Source organism: Tiliqua scincoides, chromosome 4 (genome assembly GCF_035046505.1).
Source record: "Tiliqua scincoides isolate rTilSci1 chromosome 4, rTilSci1.hap2, whole genome shotgun sequence".
In the NCBI taxonomy this organism is placed as follows: Eukaryota; Metazoa; Chordata; class Lepidosauria; order Squamata; family Scincidae; genus Tiliqua; species Tiliqua scincoides.
In genome coordinates, this window is record NC_089824.1 from 110,002,836 (window position 1) to 110,029,725 (window position 26,890).

The 26,890-nt window shown below is 45.9% G+C and overlaps 1 protein-coding gene across 3 annotated transcripts; it reads left to right on the forward strand.

The window, feature by feature from the left end:
• Window positions 1–26,454, forward strand: LOC136647502 (dimethylaniline monooxygenase [N-oxide-forming] 4-like). Of its 3 annotated transcripts, none has more exons than XM_066623080.1 (9): window positions 1–132; window positions 9,623–9,811; window positions 12,695–12,857; window positions 15,490–15,632; window positions 17,362–17,561; window positions 18,632–18,984; window positions 19,345–19,417; window positions 23,342–23,359; window positions 25,363–26,454. In XM_066623080.1, exons 1-9 carry the CDS (start codon window positions 1–3, stop codon window positions 25,688–25,690), a joined length of 1,599 nt encoding a protein of 532 aa, XP_066479177.1. In that variant the 3' UTR covers window positions 25,691–26,454. The 3 variants fall into 3 exon arrangements, with proteins under 3 accessions (XP_066479177.1, XP_066479176.1, XP_066479175.1); XM_066623079.1 differs by lacking the exon at window positions 23,342–23,359 and adding an exon at window positions 25,065–25,084 and having other exon boundaries at window positions 25,365–26,454; XM_066623078.1 differs by lacking the exon at window positions 23,342–23,359 and having other exon boundaries at window positions 25,339–26,454.
• Window positions 26,455–26,890: the final 436 nt, after the last annotated feature.

Below are 26,890 nucleotides of genomic sequence, written 5' to 3' on the forward strand. Positions count from 1 at the left end.
ATGGTACGAAGAGTGGCAATCATTGGAGCAGGTGTGAGCGGACTAGCCTCCATCAAATGCTGCCTGGACGAAGGACTGGAGCCCACTTGCTTTGAGAAGAATGAAAGCATTGGGGGAGTTTGGCAATTCACGGTGAGTAACATCAATTCAACTTAAAACATTACAGTAAATGATTGGACACTTTATTGACTTCACTTATGCCCAATGATCTCACTTTAAAGTGCCAGAGGCTGTGTTCAGACGTACATAAGAGTACTGAACCTACTGTGGATCCACATTTCAAAAAGGGCTCATGCCCTTTTAGATATTTAATATGTGTAGACTGTGGGGAGCATTCCCAACATAGGCAGATTCATTTGAAGGTTGCAATACAACCTACATATATAACTGATATGCACATAGGGCTCTCCATCTGATCAGGAAATATGAAAAGCAGGATTCTTAACTGTATGGAGAGAACCATATGTGTATACAGTTGTGCAATTCCAACCTTCAAGTAAATGCACATAGAACTGAACAAACTTCCCTCTCCCCCTGCATGCACTTTGACCACAGAAGCTTGAATGCCTGAAAGGAGTATACTATCTTCTTTACTGGAAACTGGGGAAACACCCTGTGCACAGTGCATATTGGCTGAAACCAGTGATTTCGTGTTTCCCTGAAAATAAGTCACTGTCTTGTTTTCTTTTTGGCTCAAAAAAAACACACTCGGTCTTATTTTCAGAGTAGGTCTTTTTTATTATGTACAACAATCCACAGTCATTCATGTACAAAAATATACCTTACAAAAATATCCCCTCGGCACCCGGGAGGTTGCCTGCCTGCCTGTCTACTCAGAAGTCTGTTCCTTTATAGTTAATGGGACTTACTCCCTGGAAGGTGTAGCGAACCTCTGAGCCTGGGGTTGCCTTGCTTGCTGCTTCCCGCCTCAGCTCCTCCTCAGCGTCCTCAAGGCAGCATAGCAGGCGCTTTCTAGGTGGCGCACATGGGAATGCAGCATTCCGGTCACTGTTGTCCACCCGCCCCACCCGAGAACCCCTCCTGCCTTCTCCCCCCCCCCCCCCCCCCGCGGCCCTGATCACAACTAGGTCTTATTTTTGGGGTAGGTCTTATATTTGGCAGGTCTTATATTGGGCAGGAGGTCTGGTCTAGAGGGTAGAGCCTCTGTCTGCCTGAAGATAACATCCACAAGGTCACCAGTTCGAGGCCACCAGCACCTGACAAGCTGAAGCCGAGCTATTCCATCTGCTCTGAGTGTGGGAGGATGGAGGCCAGAATGTAAAGCCAGATCGGAATGAAACACCTGAATGTAGTGGTTCTTGAAAGAAAGAAAGAACCTTCTTTCAAATTGTAAAAATCCCTATTTAATAAGGGATTTAAATGAAGCCTGCCTATGTAAACCGCCTTGAATAAAGTCTTGAATAAAGACCAAGAAAGGCGGTATATAAATACCTGTTGTTGTTGTTGTTGTTGTTTCAGCAATTCTCAAAAAACACACTACGTCTTATTTTTGGGGAAACATGGTATCACTAATGCACCTCCCTCCTTGAAATAATCTTTTAACATGTTAAAAACTGATTCTGCTATTTCTTAATATAGAAAGAGGGGTGACAAATGTACACACAGTTTCCCCAAAGCGCAGGGGAAGGGGCAAGCCAGACTACTAAATCCATGTTCAATTCACCGTGTGATAGTTCACCATGAATAACTACCTATAACCAGGGCTTTTTTTCTGTAATGGAATGCACCAGAACGGTGTTCCTGCACCTTTTTGATGGGCTTCCCCGCAACAATCAGCTCAGTTCCTCGCTCAGTTCCACCTCCCAGCCTGCCTGCTTCCCTCCCCTCAAAAGCGCAGCCACTGAACAAGGGTCCCCCCAGCACAACCCCCCATAGGGCTCCTCTTCTCCACCCACCCCATCCTTTCCTAGGCAGGCTTCCTCCTGCACCAGGCAACACTGGCTGACAAGTGGGAGGGCGCAGTGAGCCCCGTTGACTCTAATGGAACTGACTTCTGAGGAGACAGGCAGAGGAGGGGCTCTGAGGCTGCAGTCCTGTCCACACTTTCCTGGGAGGAAGCCCCACTGCCTCTAATGGGACTGACTTCTGAGGAGACAGGCAGAGGAGGGGCTCTGGGGCTGCAGTCCTGTCCACACTTTCCAGGGAGGAAGCCCCACTGCCTCTAATGGGACTGACTTCTGAGTAGACAGCCATAGGCTTTGGCTCTGAGGCTGCAGTCCTCTCCATACTTTCCTGGGAGGAAGCCCCATTGACTCTAATGGGACTGACTTCTGAGTAGACAGGCACAGGATTGGACTCTAAGGCTGCCAAACTATCCACAGTAAGCCCCATTCACTAAAGTGGATTTCTGAGTAGACATGCATAGGATTGGGCTCTTAGGCTGCAATCCTAGGCACTTTCCTGGGAGTAAGCTCCATTGACTAGAACGAGACTTACTTCAGAGTAGACATACCTAGGATTGGGCTCTTAATCCTGGCAGAGATATATATCTGCACCCGTTTTCACCTGCTAAGGGCAGGTGAAAAGGGATTCTACATGTGTACAACATGCTGTCCAGTCTTGCCAGAGATCCTCCTCATCCTTCCCCCACAAGCATGCCCTCCGCCAGCCAGCGTTTGTAGCTCCTCTCCAGCAATGCACAGCAGCTGCTCAGGGCAGCAGAGAACATACAATTGCATGCCAAGCGCCTTCCCAAAGACACAGAGTATTCTGATACCTGAATTAAACCATATTTAATTGCTTGTTTGCAAAGGTAGCTGTTTCTATGAGCACCTAAGGAACCCCTCTCATGTAAGAATTCCTTTTTTGTTCTTACTCCCACAGTTGCTTAGAGTAATTTTACTACATGGAATTCATGTAAGCCATTTTCCAGAATCCATTCACTGCTTCCTCTCCTCGAAGTAGTGCCACACTACATACTACATGTACACCTGTACAGTATTTTTCCCCATGTGTAGAAAAAGTAGGGAAGGGGATGTGGAGATTGACAGCCCAATCCTATGCATGTCTACTCAGAAGTTCATCTTTAGGGGGGAAGCACATAAAAAATATTTTATTTCTCCAATAAAAAATGGCTTAAAATAAATAAATTAACTAAATAAAAGATTAACAAGTAGTGAGTTCCTACCACCCCTGCATTTACAAAAAATGCACTGCCTATAACTATCTATAAAATACTTATAAAAGTTAGGGTGGAAGGTTAGGGAGAAGCTGGGCATGACCTGCAAGAAAAAAAACAAAACAGAAAGTCCACTTGTACTTTGTACATACTTTGCCTTCCATATATGAACCTCATCAGTGGCATCACTAGGATTTGCGTCACCCAGTGCGGGAGGCCTGTGCATCACCCCATGCAATGGGTGGGGCAACGCCCCAGGTGGTGGGCATGGTGATGTACCATGGCCCTGCCCCCACTAGTATTTTGGCTGTACCTTTTGTTAGAACACAGATATTTCAATGTGGTTTGTTTCATTGCATTCTGCATGAAATTAGGCTTTGATTGATATATAACATGATGGGATTATTCCTCCAAACTCTGACTTTAGTGATTTTGAAAACTTGTAGAGTCTCACACACAAACTTGTAGAGTTGACACACACGTGTCAACTTACTAAGAACTTATTGCAGCAGTTCTCAAACTTTTAGCACTGGGACCCACTTTTTAGAATGACAATCTGTCCAGGACCCATTGGAAGTGATGTCATGCCCAGAAGTGACACCATCAAGCAAATTAAAACAAATAATTATAAATAATTAAATTAAAAGAAAAGAAATGATTAAATAAGGGGGAGCCAGTCCTGTTCCACCAAGTGAATCTACTCTGAAGTAAGTCCTATTGTGGTCAATGGGGCTTATTCTCAGGAAAGTGTGGGTAGGATTGCAGCCTGTAAGCTCAAGCCTATGCATGTCTACTCTGAAGTAAGTCCCATAGTGGTCAATGGGGCTTACTCTCAGGAAAGTGTGGGTAGGATTGCAGCCTGTGAGCTCAAGCCTGTGCATGTCTGCTCAGAAGTAAGTCCCATAGTGGTCAATGGAGCTTACTCTGTAGTCTGCCTGCAATAACACCCCCCAAAAAAGAATCAGTGAGATTTCCAGCCCTCCCAGTGCCCAGTTTAAAGTTCTTCTATTTCAGGCACATCAAGATAAAGACCCACCTGGCTTTGCAAGTGCAAAATAGAAAACTTTTCCCTTACCAGCTCAAGCCTCTTTTTTGTCCTTTTTAGTGGGGGGGGGGAGCGGCGGGGGGGGGGGGAAGGCTGCCTTCTGAAGCATCTCCAGCTCCATTGGATCAGGACCTTTCTGGTGTCCTCACATTCCCCTTTGCCTGGCCTGACCACCAGCCAAGGCATGTCTACCTACTCATGAGGAAACATGATGTGAGGCTGCTTGGCTTTCCATAGGGCTCCATAGACTGCAGCTGGGAGGGAGGGAGGGAGCTCTTTCTCCCTTTTATGTAGTTGGGGGCTGCATTCATTGGATAAGGACCATTCTGACCTCCTTTTAGTCCTCTCAGCTGCCCTTTCCGATGGACTACTTGTGAGTAAATGCAGCCACATGGCTTCCTTTGGGCTCAGACTCAGACTGGCCGCTAGGAGGGATGGAACCTTCTCAGGTGTTTTTTGGAGGCTGCATTGATTGGATCGGGACCATTCGGGTGTCGTTGGATTCCTCGCGGCCTGCCCTTTCCAACAGACTATGGCAAATACGCCTAATCGCGAGTAAACACGCGATCCGGCTCACTTTCACTTTCCATAAGGCTCCATGCATTTTTTCCTTTTTGTTTTTTGGCCATAACCTTTGAACGAAAGGAGCTATTTCGATTCTGTTTCTTGCATTGCACTCCGCTGGCCATTCTGCATCCAACGTTGTATGGCATGACGTGGTAGCTCCTAAAGTCATGAAGTTAGCACATCACCCCCCCAGGACGCGTCACCTGGTGCGGCCCGCACCCCCCGCACCGCCCTAGCGACACCAGTGGTCACCTCATCTCTGAACACCCATCCTGTTGTTTCTCTCAGCCTCAAATCTCTCAGGCTCTCAGTCTCAAGGAAGGACATGACTCAAAACATGAACTTTGACATAGATGGGATACAGTTTGGCTTTGTAGCCTTTGCCAGTTTTATGTCTATATACAAGTCCTTGCTTGCCCACCTTTCCTCCCACCCATTGTCTGTCTTATAATAGTTCCTCCATTTCTCAGGATGCCACTTTCCCTTTTACCTCTGCTGTTGAACGTTTTGGCCTTTTGTAAAAATATATGCAGTCACTCTTACTTAGACACACTCTCCATTGCAGTGTTTGCTCAATTTGCATTTTTAGCATTTTTGTGGCTACAGACGATTACATACACTGATACATTGATGGTCCATTTTCATTGGCAATCTTTCCAATGTGGCCCACACTCGCTCCATGTTTTTTGATCTAGTGCGACTGTTGTACAGTGCTGCAGTCCCTCTTGTTTAAATGACCTGAAAAAGGTATCTGACCAGCGAGTAGCCGGGGGTTCTTTTGACATGGTACAGGATCCAGTGCGTGATTCTGGTGTTCCATTGGTCGTCTGGTGTTCCATTGACATGTTCTGCCCATCTGTGCTTTGCGGAAGCCATGTACTTGAGCGGATCGTGGATCTTAAATTCTTGCTGGAGGTCTTGATTTCTGAGACCATGTTGGCTTTGCTTTCAGTGGTTTGTCCCAAGGAGACATTTTTCAAGTGCCTGGTGGGTGGTTCACATGGCTGTAACTATGGTCTTGTTATCTGCCCATGTTTCCGTGGCATAGCAAAAAGCCAGAAGTACTATAGAGTCGAACAGGTGGGCTCTCAGCTGTGAATCCTGGATATGGCTGGTGACTTCGCAGATTGATCCCATGGCAGCCCACGCAGCTTTCCTTTGTCTCTTGATCTTAATCGTTAGGTCATTGGTCATGTTCACTTCACGTCCCAAGTAGATATAGCTGTTAACTTTATCCAGGGTGGTACCACAGAGTTGCACATTGCCGTTGTTGCACCGTTGGTTGGTCATCATCTGGGTTTTCTTCATATTCATCTCCAAGTCGATAGCTTTGCCTACTTTATTCAGCTCGCTCAGCATCTCGTTCATCGCTGTTGTATTGTTGCTGATAAGCACGATGTCATCTGTGAACCATAGGTTTGAGAGCTTCTTTCCATTGATCAGCAGACCCTTATGGTCCCAATCAAGTTGGCTCATGGCATACTAAAGGGTTGAGTTGAAGAGCTTTGGGGAGATGGTGTTGCCCTGTCGGACTCCTTTTTCAATGGGGATGTGCAGATTGCGGTCAAACAATTGGATGGTTGTTGATGTCCTGGTGTTGCATTGTTCTATGATGTTAATGTATGACGGGTCAATTCCGGCTGTTCCCTTCTTCAACAACTGAATGGCTTTCTCGACTTCACAGGTGAGGATGGACGGTGACTTCTCGTCCGTTGGAGGGGGACACCTTGGGACAGGTGTAGTGGATCAGTATAGTTCTGTGTAGAAGTACGCCGCGATGCATTCTATGTCTGCTCTTGCATTTCTCAGCCTTCTGGTGCTGTCCTTCAGGCAGGTGGTAACGAGTCGTTGGTCGGTAAGATCTCTTTGACAGCGTTTCAGACTACCTTACTGAGAGTTGAGAGGAGTTTCTTCTTTCGATACTCAGCAATGGATTCTTTAACAGCAGCATGACAGGCCTTGTTGATGATGGTCTTCTGCAAGTGTGTGACTGCTGGATCTCTTCTGGTTTCTCCTCAACGCTTCAGAAGTTCCTTGGCTTTTGCATTCAGCCATCCTTCTTCTAATTCTAAGTTCTTCATGACTTTCTCTGCACAGTGGGTGAGTCCCTTGGCCAGCTTGGGTAGTAGTATCTTGTGGAGTCCTTGATCATCTTCCATGGATAGTTGTTGATTGCCAGTTCTAAAACTGTCTAGCTGTATTGAGGGTGGCAGATTGGAGCTTGACGGTGTCAAGTTTGAAGAAGCAGACATTGAGGCGGTTCTCGGCATGAAGGAGCCGGTGATCGGATCCACAGTCAAAGGAAGGCAGAATGGTAGTATTCAGGAGACTCCATCTGCAGTTGGTCAGGATCTGGTCTAGCTCCGAATGGGTAGATCCAGTAGGGCTTTCCCAGGTCCATATTCGATGTTCTGGCTTTTCAAAAAGCGAGTTACTGTGGAACAGGTTGCATGAGGCCATCAGGACTAACAAACAGAAGCCGTTGTCATTCCTTGTTCCATTTCCTTGTCGGCCCAGTCTCCAGTTGCCATGGGTTCCATTGCCTATGATGGCATTGAAGTCTCCACAGATGTACTTGTAATAGAACTTCTTCTTGATGGTTTCTTGCAGGCAAACAACATTGTATTTTATTCTTCTAGCCCAGGGGTGTCCAAACATTTTGGCAGGAGGGCCACACCATCTCTCTGACGCTGTGTTGGGGGCTAGGAAAAGAAGAATTAATTTACATTTAAAATTTGAATAAATTTACATAAGAATTTATTAGAGATGGAACTTATATGAATGAATGAAGGTCTTGCAGTAGCTCAAGGCATATAAAAGGGCTTGCACAAAGCAAGGTCAGCCTTTCCTTCACTGCCACTGCTGCATTACAGACGTGAAACAAGTAGTGGAGGGAGCCCTAGTCCCACAGCTCAGGTGAGAGGTTGAACAGTCATCTTCATGCTGAGAGCAGTTGTGTCGGGCCAGCATGGGCTCCAGCAAGTCTCTGGAGGGCCAGAGGCTCATTGGAGACTGGGGGCTCCCCGAGGGCCTGATTGGGAGCCACCGAGGGCCACAAGTGGTCCCCGGGCCGGGGTTTGGGCACCCCGTTCTAGCCTGGTGGAGAAGCGTCTGAAACCAGTGTTTGGCAGTTGTACGTACAGATGTGTAGGCATTTGTCCATGTTGGTTGTGTGGGGGTCCAGTGGTGCCTGTAGATCCTTTTCCTCCTCCTCAGTTAGGATGGCTCTGGGCACAGTGGAAGTGGCCTGCCAGGTAAGGGACTGCCGCATTATCTTCTTCTTTGTGAGTGTTCAAGCAGATTGGGATGGCCTGGTTACTCCTGGAGTGCCTTGTTGGGGCTATCCAGAAGCTGCCCGTTCACACACTAGCAAGCTAGTGCAATACTGAACTGCGTAGCCGTTTGTGTTGTTAGCCGCTTCAAGGGATGAGTCCTTGTCTACATTGCCACCCCTACACCACATTGAGGTGACACATGACAGACTATTAGCAAGGCAAAATCACTCTTTCTAACACAATATATAACCTGGGCTAGACATTATTAGTGCCAATGGTACTAGCTAAAGTTCCTGGTAGGCTTCAGGTCTAATAGGAGAATCCAGCACAGCCCGCTAGACATGGGAAGAGCGGCTGGGCTGATCCAGGCAGGTTCTTGTTCGAGCACACAGAAGCATTTCCCTGAAAGGATTTTTCCCACTAGCAAACGTAAGAACAGCCCCACTGGATCAGGCCATAAGCCCATCCCACCCAACTTTCCAGCACTGATGCAGCTGTGCCCATGGGGCATTCACTGCATTCTGTGGTGGTGGTGGGCAGTCATGGAAGCCTCCTTAAGTTAAGGGAACATTTGTTCCCTTACCTTGGGGCTTCACTGCATTGGTGCAGGAAAGAGAGAGGATTGGGCCCTTAATGTCCTTTGAGAGGTGCTTTGAAATTTGATCCAATGTAGCAGTGGCATTGCTAGGAGGTGCAGGGGGTTAGGACTTGGTACTTTCAAATAGTACCATCATGTTATATATCATCTGATGCAGAATTTCATGCAGAATGCAATGAAACAACCCACGGTGAAACATCTATATTCTGTCAAAAGTTATGGACAAATAACCAGAAAAGGAAAACACAACTGCCTTATGTAACAAAAAGTGAATTTTCTTGACTCAGAACTAACCAATGAGACTGATTGTTCTGTGAGCCAATGAGGTGTTGTCATGACACAGCATGGAACCACTAAGGTGTTGTTATAAGTAAACTCTTATTTCCCTCAATCAGAGCTAATACTAGAATTTTACTCAGTTATGCCAGTGACATCAAGTTGGCCACAGGTTTTTTGTTGGTTACTAATGTGTTCAGTGACCTGTACCGTTATATATTTAAATAGGTAAATAAATAAATGGGGTTACACTACAAGGATATCTGCTGAAACTGGCAGCAATTGGATCCTTTGCCAGAAGCTTCTTACAAGGGCCCAGGGAGCAATGGAGATGCAACACCCTCTAGGGGCAGGCATGGGACACACCACCATTGTAGAGGGGAATGCATCTCCAGCACACAACAATTGCAAACATCGGCTTCAGGGAGAAAAAACGGAAAAGAAACTGTTTTTTTCTGAATTTTTCTGGTTTTTTTCAGGGCCTTCACATCTCTAGGTTACACCAACCCTAGTGATGCTACTGCATTTAGGTTGTGTGTATGATATTGTAATTTATTCTGTATGGTCTGGTATGGGAGGAGGTCCATCATGAGGGTGGCAGAATGCACTGGGTGATGTAAACCCTAGTGATACCTCTTGCAGTGTAGCATAGATGTTGCAGTGTTAATGCACCTGCTCTCAGAATCTAGGGTCCTACTTGCTCATCTGCTACCACTGCACAGGAAACTCCTGAAGAAGGAAGGGCCACCGTTTACAGGTCTGTGATAAGCAACACCTCAAAGGAAATGAGCTGCTTCAGTGACTTCCCATTCCCAGCGGATTTCCCCAACTACCTGCGCCATTCAAAACTCCTGGACTACCTCAGGATGTATGCTGAAAAATTCCACCTTCTAGACTACATACGCTTTAAGGTGAGGGGAAAATGTTTTAATTATTAGTGTTTAAACAATTAATGTTTTAAAATTAAATTAAGGTAAATATTTTGCAAGAAACAGGACAGGGAAATGCTCCACAGTAGAATTTGCACACAGCAAAATGTATTGCTTCCTGTTTTCCGTTCTGATGTTAGGCACTTACAGTACAAGTCTATGCATGCTGACTTAGAAGTAAGCCCCATTGTGTTCAGTGGGCTTGCTCCCAAAAACGTGTGTGCATAGGATTTCAGCCTTAAAGTACTATACCAGTGTTGGCGAACCTATGGCACGTGTACCTGATGGGGCACGCAGCGCCATCTCTGTGGGCACACAGCGCTGAGCCAGGCAGCCTGGGGAGGGACGTTGAAGCTGCATGTCACTTAAAGAAAACGGAGGCTTTTTCAGAGCCTCATTGGGACAGGCTGTGTTGGGAGGGAGGGCGGGCTGCTTCCCTCCACCCCCTGAGCTCACTGCCCTCCTCTCCCTTCACCCCCACCTGCCCCGCATTGGTTTCCCTTTTCAATTTTGCCCGCTCTGCAGGCTTAAGGTCCCTGTTTTTCCCTTCCCCACTCTCCAGCAGGCTCAGCCAATCAGCATCCAGCAGGCTCCTGGCTTTTTCAGTTGGAATGGCTCAGGGCCCTTCACTGGCAGATCGCCAGCCAATCCTGAGCCTCCCTCCGCCTCAGCCATTGTCTTGCAGCCCGCCTTTCCCTGAGCAGCTCCCCACTCAGTGCCAGGAGAGGCTTTTCCTCCACAGCAGAGGAGACATCCTGCATGTCTTCCTGGAAGTAAGCCCCATTACAGTGGATGAGGCTTACTCCCAGGAAAGAGTGCCTGGGATTGCAGCCTTGGAGCTACTCCTGTGCATGTCTACTCAGTAGTAAACCCCATTACAGTGGATGAGGTTTATTCCCAGGAAAGGGTGCCTGGGATTGCAGCCTTGGAGTCTGCTCTGTGCATGTCTACTCAGAAGTAAGTCCCATTAGAGTCAATGAGGCTTACTCCTAGGAAAGAGTGACTGAGATTGCAGGCTTAGAGCTCACTTGTGTGGGTGGGGCTTTTAAAAAAAAATATTTTCTTGTTTGAGAAAATGAGCAGTGGCAAGGTCTTGCAGCCACCCCCTCCCTGACAATAGTTCTTTACCCAGAATGTAATTAGTCTGTGGAACTCTTTGCCACAGGAAGCAGTGATGACAACTTGCCTAAATGCCTTTAAGAAGGGGTTGGACAAATTTCTAGAGGAAAAGTTCATTAAGGGTTACAAGTAATAGTGGGTAAAAGATGTTAATGTATGAGTTGTTTTTTTCTATACTAAAACTTCAATATTCAGGTTAAATTGCCGTGTTGGCACTTTGTGATAAATTAGTGGGTTTTGGGTTGCAGTTTGGGCACTCGGTCTCTAAAGGTTGTCACTGTACTATACACTTCAATGCTAAACATATATGAAAGAGTCTTGCTGGATCAGACCTGGGATCCATCTAGGCCAGCATCCTGTTTTCAGTAGTGGCCACTGAGATGTCACTAAGCATTAGCAAGGTGTGAAGGCACCTGTCTCTAGTACCGCTTCCTGTCTCTAGTACTCAGACACATAGTGGAGGTTTCATATTTGTCGTGGCTAATCACAGTTGATAGGTCTATCTTTGATGGAGGTTTACTCCCAGCTATGTTAGCCAGCAAACATCCTGCAGTGAATCCCACATGAATAGCACATTGCTTGAAGGACTATATTCATTTCCATTCTCACAAATGACACTAAAAACCAACATTTCCACTATTTGTTTACTTGTATAATGTTATTGTGGGAGAGGTCAGCTCTAGGACTGCCAGTTCAGCCCTACAATGAGTAGTAGTAGTGATTGGGGTAGACAAGGGACAACAGCAGTTATTTTGCCCAGAGGCCACAAAACATGAAAGTTAAACATTGCCAGGCAGTATTCTCCTGAATGCCATTTATTATTTTGTTCAACTATATTCACACTGTTTGGCAGGGTTGACTGGGGAACTCCAAACTTCTAATACAGTTTAAACAACTGGCTATGTAATCATGCAAGAAGGAATATACACACACAAGTCTCCCCTGCATATGCTCCTGTGAGGAGCACAACATGCAAACCACCAGCCCATGATTGAATAGAATGATAGAATAATGTGCTGGTAGTAGGGAAATAATAATAATAATAATGTGCTGGTAGCTGGTAGCAGCCCCCTGGGGGCTGGGGGATAAGAATAGGCCCTTAGTTTGGCTGTACTTGTCGTAAGAGGCAACTAATCAACAACCGGGTAGATGGGACTCGTCAGCCTGGGAAGGCAGCTCATCTGAGAGAAGGAAAACTCTGATCCCAAACCTCCACTGCCTTGTGGCTGCATCCAGTTATGGAAAAAGCTTCAGGAGTCAACCTCGAGGCAAAATCCGGAGCTGGAGTCCCTGAGGCAGTTCATGGCTGAACACAGTCACATTCTGGCAACTTCTGCGACGCCGCTGGAACCAACCGTATTGGCTTCTGCCTTTCCATTGGACCATTTCAGCGATGTGGAGAGGGGGGATTTGCTGCATGGGAAACAGTCTATCCTCCATATCTACTTTACCCAGGCTTCGCGCACTGGAGAGGACACTGTTCCAGAACCACCATTCAGAGCGTGATACCATAGTCTTCCGAGACTGAAGGATGCCAATGATGGTGCAGGGAAAAGGGCATATGTGTGCTTCCTTGATTTTAAGCAGAATGGATAAGTTGGTCAGGCAATATCATCCGAACTGACTCCTATTGTTTAAGCCTTGCATATCCCAACAACAGAATACCACAGCAAGATGCTGGGATATAATATGATGTTTGACTCTATAATCATGTGGCTTGCATTGTATTCTTTTCTTTTATACTAGACCACAGTATGCAGTGTCAGAAAACAACCAGATTTCACAGCCACTGGACAATGGCTGGTTGTAACTGAGACTAATGGACAGCGGACATCAGTTGCCTTTGATGCTATTATGGTTTGCAGTGGCCATTATGCTGAGCTCAATTTACCACTAGATTATTTTCCTGGTAAGTTCAGAACTCGTTATACGAAACCATACAGAGCTTAGGCTGATTGTCCTCCACTTCAGAGAATGTGTGGAAGAAACATGTACTAAAACATTATGGAAAATCCAGGTCCTTCATCTGATGCGATGTGCTGTACTATTTTTAGCTTAAACCAGCAGTCATAACTTGTAGTGTCCCCAATGATTGCGTCTGCGCGCACTATGGCAGTGCCAGAGCCTTATTGTTTCAGTGCGAAGCGACCCATTTTCACATCATGACTTTGCAGAGCTTTGTGCCAGGAAGCCTCTTCCACTGCCAATTGTCCTGGGAGTTCCACTTCCCAGTTTCCTGGAAGAAATGACTGCCCAGTACAAAGCTCTGCAAGGTCCCGGTTGCTTTGCACTGGTATGGTAAGGCTCCAACACTGCTGCACTGCACCTGAACACAATCTTCAGGCACACTGGATCTGGTCCACTGGATCTGGCCAGAGTTTGGAGGCTCCAGCTTAAACACTGGCAGATAGGTTGCCACTGTTGTGCCTGTTGACACCAGAGGCAAGGTGAAGTGCTTCCTTAGAGGACTGATACTGAGCATCATTCAGGCCCAGAGCTGGCCCTCCTGGCACCTGAGGCGGCATTCCATACACATTCTAATGTGCCAGCTCCTTGAATGGTTGTAAGTAAGTAAACCCTGTAAGTCAGCGGTTCCCAAAGTCCTACTCGGATGCTGGGACCGCTGTGAGTACTTGCAGGGGTGGGGTGGGAAAAGGGGTGTAGTCCCAACAGCACCACAGGAATCGTGGCACTGTGGGGACCTTCAGACATCCCTACATACCTGGGGGTGTCCTGCAGCCTCCCAGGACTGGGTCCCCTGGAGGTTTGCAGCTGCCTCCACAACCAACCACGAGGCTGCAACAAAGCTCCATTCTGATCTCGGAGCTCACTTCCAGTTTGCACAAAGTGAGCTCCGATATCAAAATGGAGCAACCGCGTGGAGAGCTATGAAGGATGCTGCAAGTCTCCAGGACCGCCTGGGAGGCTGCAGGACACCCCCTTAAGGGGGAATGGCCCAGGTTTTATTCCCAATGGTGGGTTGTGACCCACATTTTTGGAACCTCTGCTGTAAGTCTTTGAATGGGTGGGGGGGAGCAAAACTATCACCACGATCACACTGTTGCCAGGCAGGGAAATTACCTGGGGGTTGCTATGGCTCTGTGGAACATAAGAACAGCCCCACTGGATCAGGCCATAGGCCCATCTAGTCCAACTGTCTGTATCTCACAGTGGCCCACCAAATGCCCAGGGAGCACCCAAGACAACAAGAGACCTGCAGCCTGGTGCCCTCCCTTGCATCTGGCGGGGAGTGTCTGGGGAGTGTGCAGCCCCCTCTGCAGTCCTCCCCAAGGCTTGAAAATGTTGGAAAAAGAAAAAAAAACCACTTCCTGTTTTGGAATGAAAACCGGGAGTGAGATTTTTTTCCTTTTTACATAATTTCCAAACCTCAGGGAGGGCTGCAGGTTCCCCAGACCTTCCAGACAGCCATAACAACCCCAGATAAGTTTTTTTTTAAAAAATACTTCCCTGCCTGGCAGCAGTGTGATGGTGAAAGCACTGCTGCTGATTTCTGGTTCTGCGGATTCCAGTTCCCCTGGCGGGTTGTGATCCACCAGTTTGGGGGACCTCTGCTCTATCCCACTCTTGCACGGTCAGTTCGGTGTTCTGTCCCAGGTACTAAAATGTGATACCTGCCATGAACATCCACAAAATGGTGAACCATGTTCCAATTTATAACTGAGTAGATTTAGGGCGCAATACTAACCCACTTTCAAGCACTGACATAAGGGCAATGCAGCTCCTAAGTAAGGAAACAAGTATTATCTTACTTCGAGGAGGTCTCCATGAGTGCCCCCCAACTGCAGGATGCAGCACACATCCTATCAACACACGTTAACAAGACTGTATGGTTCTTACGAGTATGCAACCTTTACACAGTTCATTTGTACTGTGTAGGGAATCGCACACAGAGGCGTAACAAAGGTGGAGCATGATGGGCACCTGCCCCAGGCACTATGCCAAGGGGGGACAGATGACTACCCTCAGGCTCCACCTTCATTTCGGAGGAGGTGCTGGCAGCTTTGCGCCCCCCATTCTTCTCCTTCAAAAGGGGAACCTCCACAGGAGAAGGAACAGGGGTGCAAAGCTGCTGCAGTGAACACTTCCTCCTCCAGGGAGAACCCAGAAGTGACATCACAATGTCACGTGAGACAATGTCACAATGTAACGTGTGTTACACCTCTGATTCCACAGACAGCTTAGTGAGCACATGTAGGTCAAAGACAAAGTTTGCTGTGGCACTCCTTGTCCTCCCCCCACTTGTGCTTGCTGTACCCTTGTTTGAATGTGTGATAAAACGAAGGGCGCAATTCTAACCAGGTCTACTCAGAAGTAAGTTCTATTTTGTTCAATGGGGCTTACTCTCAGGAAAGTGGTTAGGATTGCAGCCTAAGTATATGAACATAAGTGGGAATAATTTAGTACTGGGACCCAGTGAGCAAGTTCTGTTAAACAGATAGTAGGAATAAGGAGAAGAAATTTGTTATTGTCTCATGGGAAATGTCTTGTGTCTTGTAAAGCATCCCCTTCTTTTTCTTCAGGAATTGAGAACTTTCAAGGTCGCTACTTGCACACTTGGGAATACAGAGATCCAAAACCATTTGAAGGGGGAAAGGTCCTTGTGGTGGGTGCTGGGAATTCTGGAGGAGACATTGCTGTAGAGATTGGTCGTACAGGTGCTCAGGTACAAATGGCTGCATTGCTGATTTGCATCTTGACCCTGAGATGCAAAACTGTGATTTGGAGTAATAATACACTCCTGTGGGGCTTCACATCCATGATCTTGCTGTAATCCTACAACCACACCTGTCGGTTGTTGTAAATATTATTATCCAAACAACTAGCACTATTTTGAATATGAGGGGCTGATGCTGAGCCCTGATACTTGCAGGGGCAAGATTCCTGTGTCATAGCTTTGTCTCTTAGCCACCTTAGGGCCCAATCCTATCCAGCTTTCCAGCACCGGGACAACCACAATGAAGCACAAATGTTCCCATACCTTGAGGAGGCTTCCAAGACTGCCTCCCCAACACAGAAAGCAGCACATACCCCATAAGCACAGCAGCATCAGCATTGGAAAATTGGTTAGGATTGGGCCCTTAAGCAGCTCCTGCAGTCAAGGCAGATAGTGGATTGTGCTGATTATGGACTTGAAGGTGAACGGTAGGGTTTTTTCCAGAGGTGGTATGATACCAGCATTGTTGTCCATGAACTCTATTTTCTTTTGTCATTCTATTGCCTCAAGTCCAATCAGTTTTTGAAGTACTATCAAAAGTTGTAAGATCAGTTTGGCCAGAGAACAGAGCCAACTGCATGTGCTGACAACAGGCAACAATGCCCCTATTGTACACTTTCAACATTCTGGAAAGTGCTATCCTCTGTCTCTAGTCAACACTTCTTCTAGTCAGCCATGATTCATGCACATATACATGATCTGACATTAGTGTAAAGCACTAGCATAATATGAGTGCAATGGCTCTTTTACATGCAGTAGTTACCATCTGAAGCTGCACTTCTCAAGGGTTGAACATGCATGTCTGAACTAATGAAACCCTCCCCAATGTGGTGGTCCATGGAAAAGATGGTTTCATCCTCTTTCCTTCATCCGTACCTTCTTCCACTAATGAATAAAGCAGCTGCTTCTATGGGTTGGCATCCTTACCATCAGCAAGCCTCTGAGTTCATCTGCAGCTCTGTCTATCACCTTGCTCTGGAGAGAAAAATCTGAAACCTGGACTATGACAGCAACTGCCAGGAACCAGAGCAGAGTGCCAGAACATGTCCCTGGTTATCCAAACTATGAACATGTTATGCTGTATTTGTGTTTGGTTTAATAATTGCAATCTGAATGAGAACCAATTCCAGCTGAAGAGTAGGCATCATTCTAATTTCTAAAGCACTTTTAGAGCATTCAGGTCCTTAGACACATTGTTTCAATTATCCTTACAGCTCTGTAAAGCAGTATTATCCCCATATTGCAGACAGGGGAGGTTAGGCTGGGTGATTAGGCTGGGAGAGAATGGCTTGACTGTCCATGAACTGTCTGTCCATGTCTGTCCATGAACTTGACTGTCCATGAACATGAGAGTCCATGGCAGAGGGGAGATTGGAAAGTAATTTGAATCTTAATTTATAGGCTTCTTAATATATACCTCAACTTGCATTCCTACGCACACTTACATGGAAGCAAACCCCACTGAAAACAGTGGAACTTGCATGCGTAGGATTGCACTGTCTGCATGTCTACTGAGAAGTAAGTCTTATTGAATTCAGTGAAACTTTCTCCCAGGAAAGTGTGTATAGGGTTGCAACCTTACCAACTATGCTAGTTCAGCTGTCATGGGTGCTCAAAGCAGCTGCTGAACAACTGGCTATCCTTCAGAATATTCTCCTTGGCCTTGAATTCTCTTTAGGTCTTTCTCAGTACCAGAACTGGAACGTGGGTTCTGAGCCGCATTTCGGATGCAGGCTGGCCTTTGGACATGATCTTTACGACTCGCTTTTCGAGGTTCATTGAAAGGATTCTTCCAGCATGCTTCATAAATAGGATACTGGCAAAGAAGTTTCGTCAGTGGTTTAACCATGAAAACTATGGCTTAATTCCTGTTCAAAGGTATTTTTCTTCTTAAAAATGTTACATTTGTTGGGGCAGGGAAGCCTGACAATGGTTGGACAAAGAGAATTTTCTCTCAGTAAACAGAATGTATCATTAGCAACTAACAAAAAAGAGAGGTTCTCATACATCCTGAGAAAGTATTATGGGTAAATAAGGAGCCTGTACCAGGAGTCCTTCAACCCACCCTATTTCTCCCTTTTTGAAATGTCATCCTCCTGCTATGTGCCTCTTCCGTGGAGGAGACAGTGGTGGCTGCAATGCTAAACCTCAGCTAATATGAAGGAAGGTTTATGGGGAAAGTGTGGTATAGTGTTTAAGGGTGCAATCCTATCCTGCGCTGGAACAGACAAGCCAAGAGGCTTGTGCTGTATCCAGTGCAGGATTGTGCCATAAGCAGCTCAGCCAGAGGCAAGGGGAAACATTTCCCCTTACCTCTAGGTAAGGGCCACTGGCGCCTATGGGTCTCCTCGAACTTGCACAGCCTGCCTTCAGCTCCCCCCGCCTACCTTTTGTCCTTGCGTCGGCACATCCAAACCGACGCAAGGGACTGGAAGCCGGCGTGGAGGCTTCCATCAGCCTCTGTAGGCCGGTGCTTCTTGGAGCACCAGCCCAGCTTCCTCCTGATGAGGCGCAAGGCCCAAGTCAAGGGCAGAACTGCACCCTAAAGCAGTGAAGTAGGGCTAAGGAGAGGGGCAGCCTAATCCTAACCAGTGCCAATGCAACATGCAGCCCACACTGTATCCAGCTCTGACAAGTAGTAGGATGGAGGTCTCCCCCAGCTAAGGGAAAAGCCCCAGCTGCAGCAACAGGTCTACTACAATCCATGCCAGCTAAACTGCTGGTGCAAGTCTCAGAAGTCTCATGTCGGTAGAAAAGGCCCAGAGAATAGGATACAGCATGTGCCTGCGCCACCAATCCCACCCATCTTCTCGCCATTACACACCTCCCCGCCCCTTCACTGCCTGCTGTTTCTCTCAGCTTAACCTACCACACAGACTTGTTGTGTAGGTAAATGTGTGGGAACAGATGAGTGCTAATATCATTTTCCTTTTTGCTCTATTTAATAGTTCATGGAAACCTTTCATTGTGAACGATGAGCTACCCAGCTACATCCTCTGTGGCGATGTTGTGGTAAAGCCAAATGTGAAGGCATTTACTGAGACCTCTGTCATCTTTGAAGATGAAACAGTAGAAGAGAATGTAGACGTGGTCATCTTTGCTACAGGCTACAAGACCTCATTTCCCTTTTTGGATGAATCTCTCCATAGCGTCTGCAAAAGCCACATGAACCTTTATAAGCAGGTTTTCCCTCCGCACTTGGAGAAGCCCACACTAGCTATCATTGGAACTATAGCTATAGCTGGATCAACTCTACCAGCAGTGGAACTTCAGGCTCGCTGGGTTACAAGAGTATTTAATGGTAAGAAGGCAAACTTGGAAACAGAAGTTTATTTTGCATTTCTGACCCTTGGTTTTGATTTCCAATTTTGATATTTTACAAACACATTTTCCTAAACTTTTCATATACTATTAATGCTTTTTGAAAAACTTTATGCGGATATAATAGGCCTAGACTTATCATTGCATATTCTATGCATATATATGGGGAGGAGACCCTTTTCCCTGATCCTCACGTGTTCATCAATGATGTTGTATCCATGGAAGACTTTGTCTATGTGATCAGGAACATTGCCTTTGGAGAACAGAAATCAAAGTGGTAGTTGTATTAAGATGATGTTGGTTGAAGTACAGCAGTTCATATTTTTTTCTTTCTTCTCAGGGTCAAGTAAACTCCCTCCAGTGAACAAACAGATAAGTGATATTGCTAAAAGGAAGAAGGATCTTCTCAAACAGTATGAAATGCTACCTATTTTCTTATGTTAAAGACTATAATGAGTCACTCCAGGGAGTGGGACCTGAAAATGGAGGGAGTGGAAGTCAAGCTGGAAACTTGTTTGGTCAGAAGCCATAGCCCAGACTGAAAATTTTATGGAACTTAGGGCGCAATCCTAACCAACTTTCCAGCACTGGCATAGCTGTGCCAGTGGGGCATGTGCTGCATCCTGCAGTTGGGGGGCAGTCACAGAGACCTCCTCAAGGTAAGGCAATGTTTGTTCCCTTACTTAGGAGTTGCATTGCCCTTATGTCAGTGCTGGAAAATTGGTTAGGATTGTGGCCTCTGACTGGTAGAGACTATGCCAAGCGTATGAGGACTTTGTGTGAGGTGAGGACTCTCTTGGAGGAATTTCTTGTGTTACCAGATGGAAACTCTGGAAATACTGAAGAGGCTCAGGTAGTAAGAGAAGATGCTTTGTGGTATTTGTGAAAGATTAGCTAGTTCTTTTTGTCATCTGAGTTAACGGTTTGTTCTCGTCTTTGCAGATGACTGCCCTGGAGACCAGAATCATGGGGACATATACTAAGGGGTTTTCAGCAGGTTCATGAGCTCTTTACGAAGATTGTAAACTTTCTTAGCCAGATCACCTAGAGCTTAAGAGACCAGACAGTTGTTCTCCTCATGCATCAAAGGCCTGTTCAAATGAAACAATATATTCTGGGGCATTAGCCTTAGGATATACCTTTCTAACCTCATGGGGCCTAGAACTCTTGCCCAGATTCTTGGGTACCTGATCTCACAGCCAGCCTGTCTGTGTGGCTGAGGCATTGCCTGAGGTGGCAGGTTGATGTGTCTGCCTTTGTCTGTCCCTTCTTTCCACTCCCTGGATTTGAAAAAAGAATAAGGAAATAGAGTGGAAGCAATGGCATTGCTAAGGGGAGGGGCGGAGGCAATTGCCTCAGGCTCCACTCTTTCAGAGGGGCAGCCTGGCACACCCTGTGCCACCCTGCCGCGCATGATCACCATGGAGATTGAAGGAGGAAGCAGAGGTGAAATTGGTCTGTGGTCACTCACCGCCATCTTGCTCCTCAGCTTGGGGGTGGCGGCCACAGACGAATTTCGCTGCCACCGCTGCCTCCAATCTCTAGAGCAGGGGGTCTCCAGACTCTGGCCCAGGGGCCAGATGCGGCCCACAGCAAGCCTCTATCCAGCCCACAGCCAGGCTCTTGCCCCCTGAAAGCCTCTGGTCCACTCAACTGAACATGACCAGAGTTGTGCTCTGTTTGTGTCTGGAGAGTGTTTTGAGGGCCAGAGAGCTTGAATGAATGAGCCAATTCATTCATTTATTCACTCTTCTAAGTCCCATCTCTTATTTATTTAAATTTTATATTTAAATTTTTTTCCAGCCCTCAACACCATGCCAGATATTTGATGCGGCCCTCTGGCCAAAAAGTTTGGAGACCCCTGCTTTAGAGGAAAAAAGCGGCCAAAAGTGCAGCTTTTTTTCTCTGGAGACAGGAGACAGGTAGGCAAAATTGAACTGTGGCCACCTCCTTGCACCTTGGCTGGCACCGGGGGACTGGGCAGTGACGGATTGCGGTCAGTGGCCTTCTGCTGCTCTTTCTATTTTTTAAAAAATGTGTGGGGTGGGGGTAGATACACCCAGAAATGATGTCACTTCCGGGTGTGATGTCAGGGGGGCATCATTGTGAACTTTGCCCCAGGCTCCAGAGTGGCTAGCTATGCCACTGAGTGGAAGAGGAAGCAGAAAGAAGAGTGGTAGGCTAGAGACACTATGGGAGACACTATGCATTTCCTCTTCCCTTTCATTTTCCTCTTGCTTTTTGAACTAGGAAGTAGAAGGAGGAGGAGGTACAGAAAATGAGGAGGTTGATGCGTATGGGGTAAAGGGAGGAGATGACAGTCTGAATGCTACTTCAGGGGCCAGGAGGTCTCAGGCTGGCTCTCCCTGATCTAGTTTGGGTCCATTAAGAACTTTGAATTGAAAGGCAGGGAAGTTCTCTACAGGTAACAATGTGGAAGTGGGGGAATGAGTGGCTTCTCTGGCTTTTGAGTGACTTTTGTGTGGTTTCTCTCTGCCATAAGTTCCTGCCATAACTTGCTTGTTTCAGATTGGCTGGGAATGGATCCAGGGTCTTACGTTCAGCATCTTCAGAAGAGTGTACATGGCAGGAGGGGATTGAGTTCTGTGGTATTGTTGAGATTGCCCACTCTTGCATCTCTGCATGGCAGCAATCTCTGGGCTTGAGGTAGAAAAGATGGGGAGGGTGAAGATTCTCATCTGAAGTTATCCTTTCCCCTTATTAAAACGGATTAAAACTATTAAAACTAAAGCTAATAAAACTATTAAACTAAAACAGTTTAAACCAGTGGTTCTCACACTTTTAGCACTGGGACCCACTTTTTAGAATGAGAATCTGTCAGAACCCACCAGAAGTGATGTCATCAGCAGAAATTACATCATCAAACCAGAAAATTTTTAACAATCCTAGGCTGCAATCCTACCCAGACTTACCTAGGAGTAAGTCCCATTTACTATCATTGTTAAAAGCATATCCATAGTAGCCAGTTAAAAGTACAGATCTGTAACTTTTCCCCAAATGCAGTTGCATGCCATGGTAGCATCAAGTCTAATATATTAAAAATAAAATATTTAAATGAATGGAGACCCACCTGAAATTGGCTTATGACCCACCTAGTGGGTCCCAACCCACAGTTTGAGAAACACTGCTTTAAACTATTAAAACTATTAAAACTAAATCTTATTAAAACTATGGTCCTTGCTGAAGTCCCTTACTACTACCGTCCAAATCTATTGATAAGTTGAATTTCACTTCATGATCAGCAGTGATCTGGGGTGCAGAGCTTGTGATAGTAATATGAGACTTCATGGTAGGCAGTTTCATCCACTGCTAATTAGCACTTTGGCTCTCGTTTATGTTTTTGGAGACCTGCAAGGTGGGGTGAAACTAGCCCAGTTGGTGTACTTGTACATGTTAAGCCCTTCTTCTGAGTCTCTCCTTCAAATGCTCTCCTGTGCATTAGTACTACAAGAGAAAAACAGGGTTGAGAATTCTAAGTTTCTGAGTGACTCATTTGACCTTTAGTCCTGAGCCACAGGAAAGTAACACAGGCCCGAAAACCAAAAACGTGCCCTTCTAGGACCTCCGGAGCACATTTTGAGGCCCGTGGAGGCTGCACACAGCCTCCACGGGCCTCAGAACAGCTCTGGACACAACCAGAGGAAGGCTCCGGTTGTGTTTGGAGCTGGGTGAAGCCCAAATTTCGTGTGACTTGGTTCCACACGAAAATTGGCATTCGTGTGGGTTCCAGAAACGGAACCTTCGCAAGTAATGATGCTCCACTTGTATTTAAACCAGTTCAGTGTGATTTGGGACAAAATCGGTTTTAAATCCTGCATGTTTTTTGTTTGGACTTGACTGAGAATCAAATGGTTTCAACGTTGGAGCACCAGCCTGAAAAATCTGCTCCCTGTCCTCAGTCTTCCTGGGAATCAGCCTTGCGCTCAAATCGAGGTGTGCTTTGTATGGCTTATATAATTAATGCATGTATACTTATCTTGACCTTTAGGGGCTCACTCCTGCATTCTTATTTTCCTATAAAAAGTTGAACCCATTCCCCTGTCTTTTGGGAAAGAAAACATTTTCAAAAAAGTTTCACCTTGCCAGCTCAAGCCTGTTAATATCCTTTTTACTGTACTATGGTGGGGGAAGTGGGGGGACTGCCTTCTGGAGCTTTTGAGGAGCTTCATGTTCATCAGATCAAGACCATTCTTGTGGTCTTTGTCTGGCCTTCAATAGGAGCCAATGTACATTTGCTTACTTGTGAGTACACATGATGTGTAGCTTAGAGCGCAATCCTAAGGTTGTGCTGGGCTGGTGCAAGTGTATTGCGCCAGCTGGGGAGGGTCACAAATGTGTTGCATGCCCTACCTCCTCCGGGGCTCCTCCAGCTCCAGGCACGATGGGGCAGGTGCAGGCAGGAGGCGCAGCAGCCAGGAATCCCACATGAGGCCTGGAGGAGGTGCTACTGCCTGCCCTCCTGCAGAGGGTCTACTTCTGAGTAAATCGGATTGCAGCTACGTGCAGCTGTACTTTGTGAGTAATTCCTTGTTGCTTGTCTCTCTGCTGTGAATTGAATTGCACATTCTCAGTCATGTGTTATACGTTGTGTGTTGTATGCAGAGCCCCTGGCTTAACACACCAGGCACCTTAAATGAGGATTGGTATGCTGTTTATAGTGCACTTAGAGCCCTAGCCTAGGATTTTCTACTCAGAAGTAAGTCCCTTTAAAGTCAGTGGTGCTTACTTCCAGGAAAGTGTGGATGGGATTGTGGCCTTACTCTGATACAAAAAGATTTATAAAAAGATTGTGTTTACAAAAAGATTGTGAAGAATACAATTTTAAAAGTTAGTGAATAAAAATGTAGCTTATGATCTAAGATAGATCATTGTTTTTAAAAAATTAGAGACTGTTTTTAATACTGTTTTTGCTATGCTATGTATACATGTATGTACATGTATACATACTATGTATGTATACTGTGTTTTTAATACTTACTATGTTTTTAATAAATTAGAGACTGTACAGTTCTTAGGTAACAATTACTGTTAGGTTATTTTTCAGGATCTGGCCTCGGGTAAAATTGGACAAAATTAGTCAGACACCCCTTTAAGTTTAACCCCCGACTTGTCTGAGGGTCATAGAAAATCCCATTATTTTTTGGTTCAAACCTGCTCTTGACATCTTCTTCGGTAGTTTGAGCTTTGTGCTTGATAAATGGGGCTTTAAAATACTGCCACAGAAACTACTCATCTGTACATAGTTACCTCCAGTCAGTGGCTGGCAAAAGTCAATCTAATTAAGTTGTTTACTCAGATACTCCCAGCCCAAATTTAACATTCAACAAGCAGAAGCCTTGCATCTCATTTGACCGGTATATAGTTATATTGCTCTTTCAAATGTTTACAACATCAGATAGTTGATTGACTAGATTGCATTGTAGCATCATCACATCCATATACAATCCCTGATTGGCTAGAATGATTCCATAAGGCATGAAACACCAGGAACAATTGCCAGTGGAATGACGTCATATATAGAGAGAGTGACTGTTCACAGCCATAAAAAAGGTAGATCACTACTTTTGAGACAACAATCAATCTTGAAGAACAGGATTGAGGCTGGATGAGAAACAGGTTCAGATCACCACTCAGCCATGAAATTCATTGCATGGCTATGGGCAAATTGCTACCCCTCAGTCAGAGAGAAAGATTACAATTGAAGTTCTTGGGTACAGAATTACTATATGCTACAGTAAGTCCCTTACATATGTAATAGTTCAGTTTCAGAGATCTGTATGGAAGTTGAAATATACCTAGCTTATGACATCTGGCTCTTGCCCACCCAGCACTACCTGTGCCAAAGCACCACTACACAGGAATAGTGTACCTGTGCAAAACCACCATGCAGCCATCTATAACTTGGGGTACCATCATCATTGTGCTTCAGATTCTGGATTTGTGGAACACACTGATCTGTTTCAGATGACACTCTTAATGTGTGCGGGTGCAAACCTATCCCTAACCTCAATTGGTGATCCATATTCCCATGCCTAATAGTAGAGGGTCCTCAACATGCTGTTTAAATACTACAGTAGTATTAAATCACACACCAAGGGGCAGTTCACACACGCACACATATAATTAGGCAATGGTGCAGAAGTGGAGTGGAGATGTGTGCTCCCTAGCCATGCCTGTTCGCCAGGCATTTAAGAGGGAAAGAGTAGCATCTGTATCTACCTGTTGTCATCTAGGCGGAACTGCAAAACAAGCAATTGTATTCATTGGATTTGCTTGGAATATTGACACTCTTCTCATTTCTTTTCTGCTGAAGGGGTATTCCCATTGAGAATGACAGAGCAAGGACAAGTTTTGTTTCCTACATGGATGAAATTGCTGCTTGTATTGGAGTTAAGCCCAACATACCATTGCTCTTCCTGTCAGACACCAAGTTAGCCTTAGAAGTTGTCTTTGGCCCCTGCACTTCTTACCAGTACCGCCTGAATGGACCTGGAAAGTGGAAGAAAGCCAGAAGTGCAATCCTGACCCAATGGGACCGAGCTCTGAAGCCCTTGAGGACTCGAGTTATAGATGGCTCCACCAAATGCACCACGGCTTCCTGCTTGTTTAAAATCCTTGCCCTAATAACATTCCTTGGTGCTGCCTCGCTTGTTTTCAGATACTGAAGCCCTTCATGGTTACCCAGACTATGGTGAAGGGGCAGACGCTCTTTACATGTGGAAACAAATGTAACATATAGTGCTTTAAACCAGTGTTGTAGCTAGGTCATTTGACACCCAGGCCCATAAATTTTTGTCACCCCGTATGACACCATTCATTCATTCGTTCATTCATTCACATTTTTTTACCACCATTCCTCTGCTCAGAGTAGTGTACATGGTTCCTCCCCTTATTTTGTCCTCACAACAACCTTGTGAGGTAGGTGAGACTGAGAGATAGTAATAGTCATGACATGAAATTAATAATAATGGCCAGAAAATAAATGCAGTGAATATTTTCCCACAAGCAACAGATGAAATTCTGCATCAAATGGTATATAACATGATGGCATTATTCCTAAAAGCAATGATTTCCAGAATTTTGGTCACTAGGGTGTCACCCCGTCACCCCCCCAGGATGTCTCATTGGCCTGTTTTGAGTTAAGGCAGTGGTTCTCAAACTTTTAACACTGGGACCCACTTTTTAGAATGACAATCTGTCAGGGACCCACTGGAAGTGATGTAATGGCTGGAAGTGACAACATCAAGCAAACTAAAATACATAATTAAAAATAATTAAAGGAAGCCAGCCCTGTTCCACCACGTGAATTTTCTCTGTAGCCTGCCTGCTGTAACATCCCCCCTCCCTCCACAAAAATATCAGTGAGATTTTCAGCCTTCTCCAGTGCCTAGTTCAGTGCAAGTTCTTATATTTCAAGCATATCGCTGTCAGGACTCACCTAGCTTTGCAAGTCTAAAAACAAATAAAATGGACCTTACCAGCTGAAGCCTCTGTTTTATTCTTTGGGGGGGGGGGCTGCCTTCTGGAGCATTTGTTGAGCTCCACTTTTACCAGATTGGGACCATGCAGTTAGCCTTGCGTTCCGCTTTGCCTGACTTGACCAGGAGCCAAGACACGTTTGCTCACTCACAAGTAAACGCGACCATGTGGCTTACTTTTGCTTTCATGGGGCTCAATACATTCGTCTGCTTGGAAGGAGGGACCTCCTTCTTGGGTGTTTTTTTGGGGCTGCTTTCATTGGATAGGAAATATTTTGGTGTTGTTGAATTCCTCTCAGCTTGCCCTTTCCGACGGACTAAGGCAAGTTCATCTGCTTGCAAGTAAACGTGCAATATGGCTCTGTTTCACTTTCCATAGGGCTCCAT

What these genes read in the sequence shown, in the direction of transcription:
- LOC136647502 (XM_066623078.1), top strand. Translation starts at nt 1, where the DNA reads ATGGTACGAAGAGTGGCAATCATTGGAGCAGGTGTGAGCGGACTAGCC. An exon ending in GGGGAGTTTGGCAATTCACG is followed by an intron (nt 133 to 9,622) that starts GTGAGTAACATC and finishes ACCACTGCACAG; the next exon opens with GAAACTCCTGAAGAAGGAAG. An exon ending in TAGACTACATACGCTTTAAG is followed by an intron (nt 9,812 to 12,694) that starts GTGAGGGGAAAA and finishes CTTTTATACTAG; the next exon opens with ACCACAGTATGCAGTGTCAG.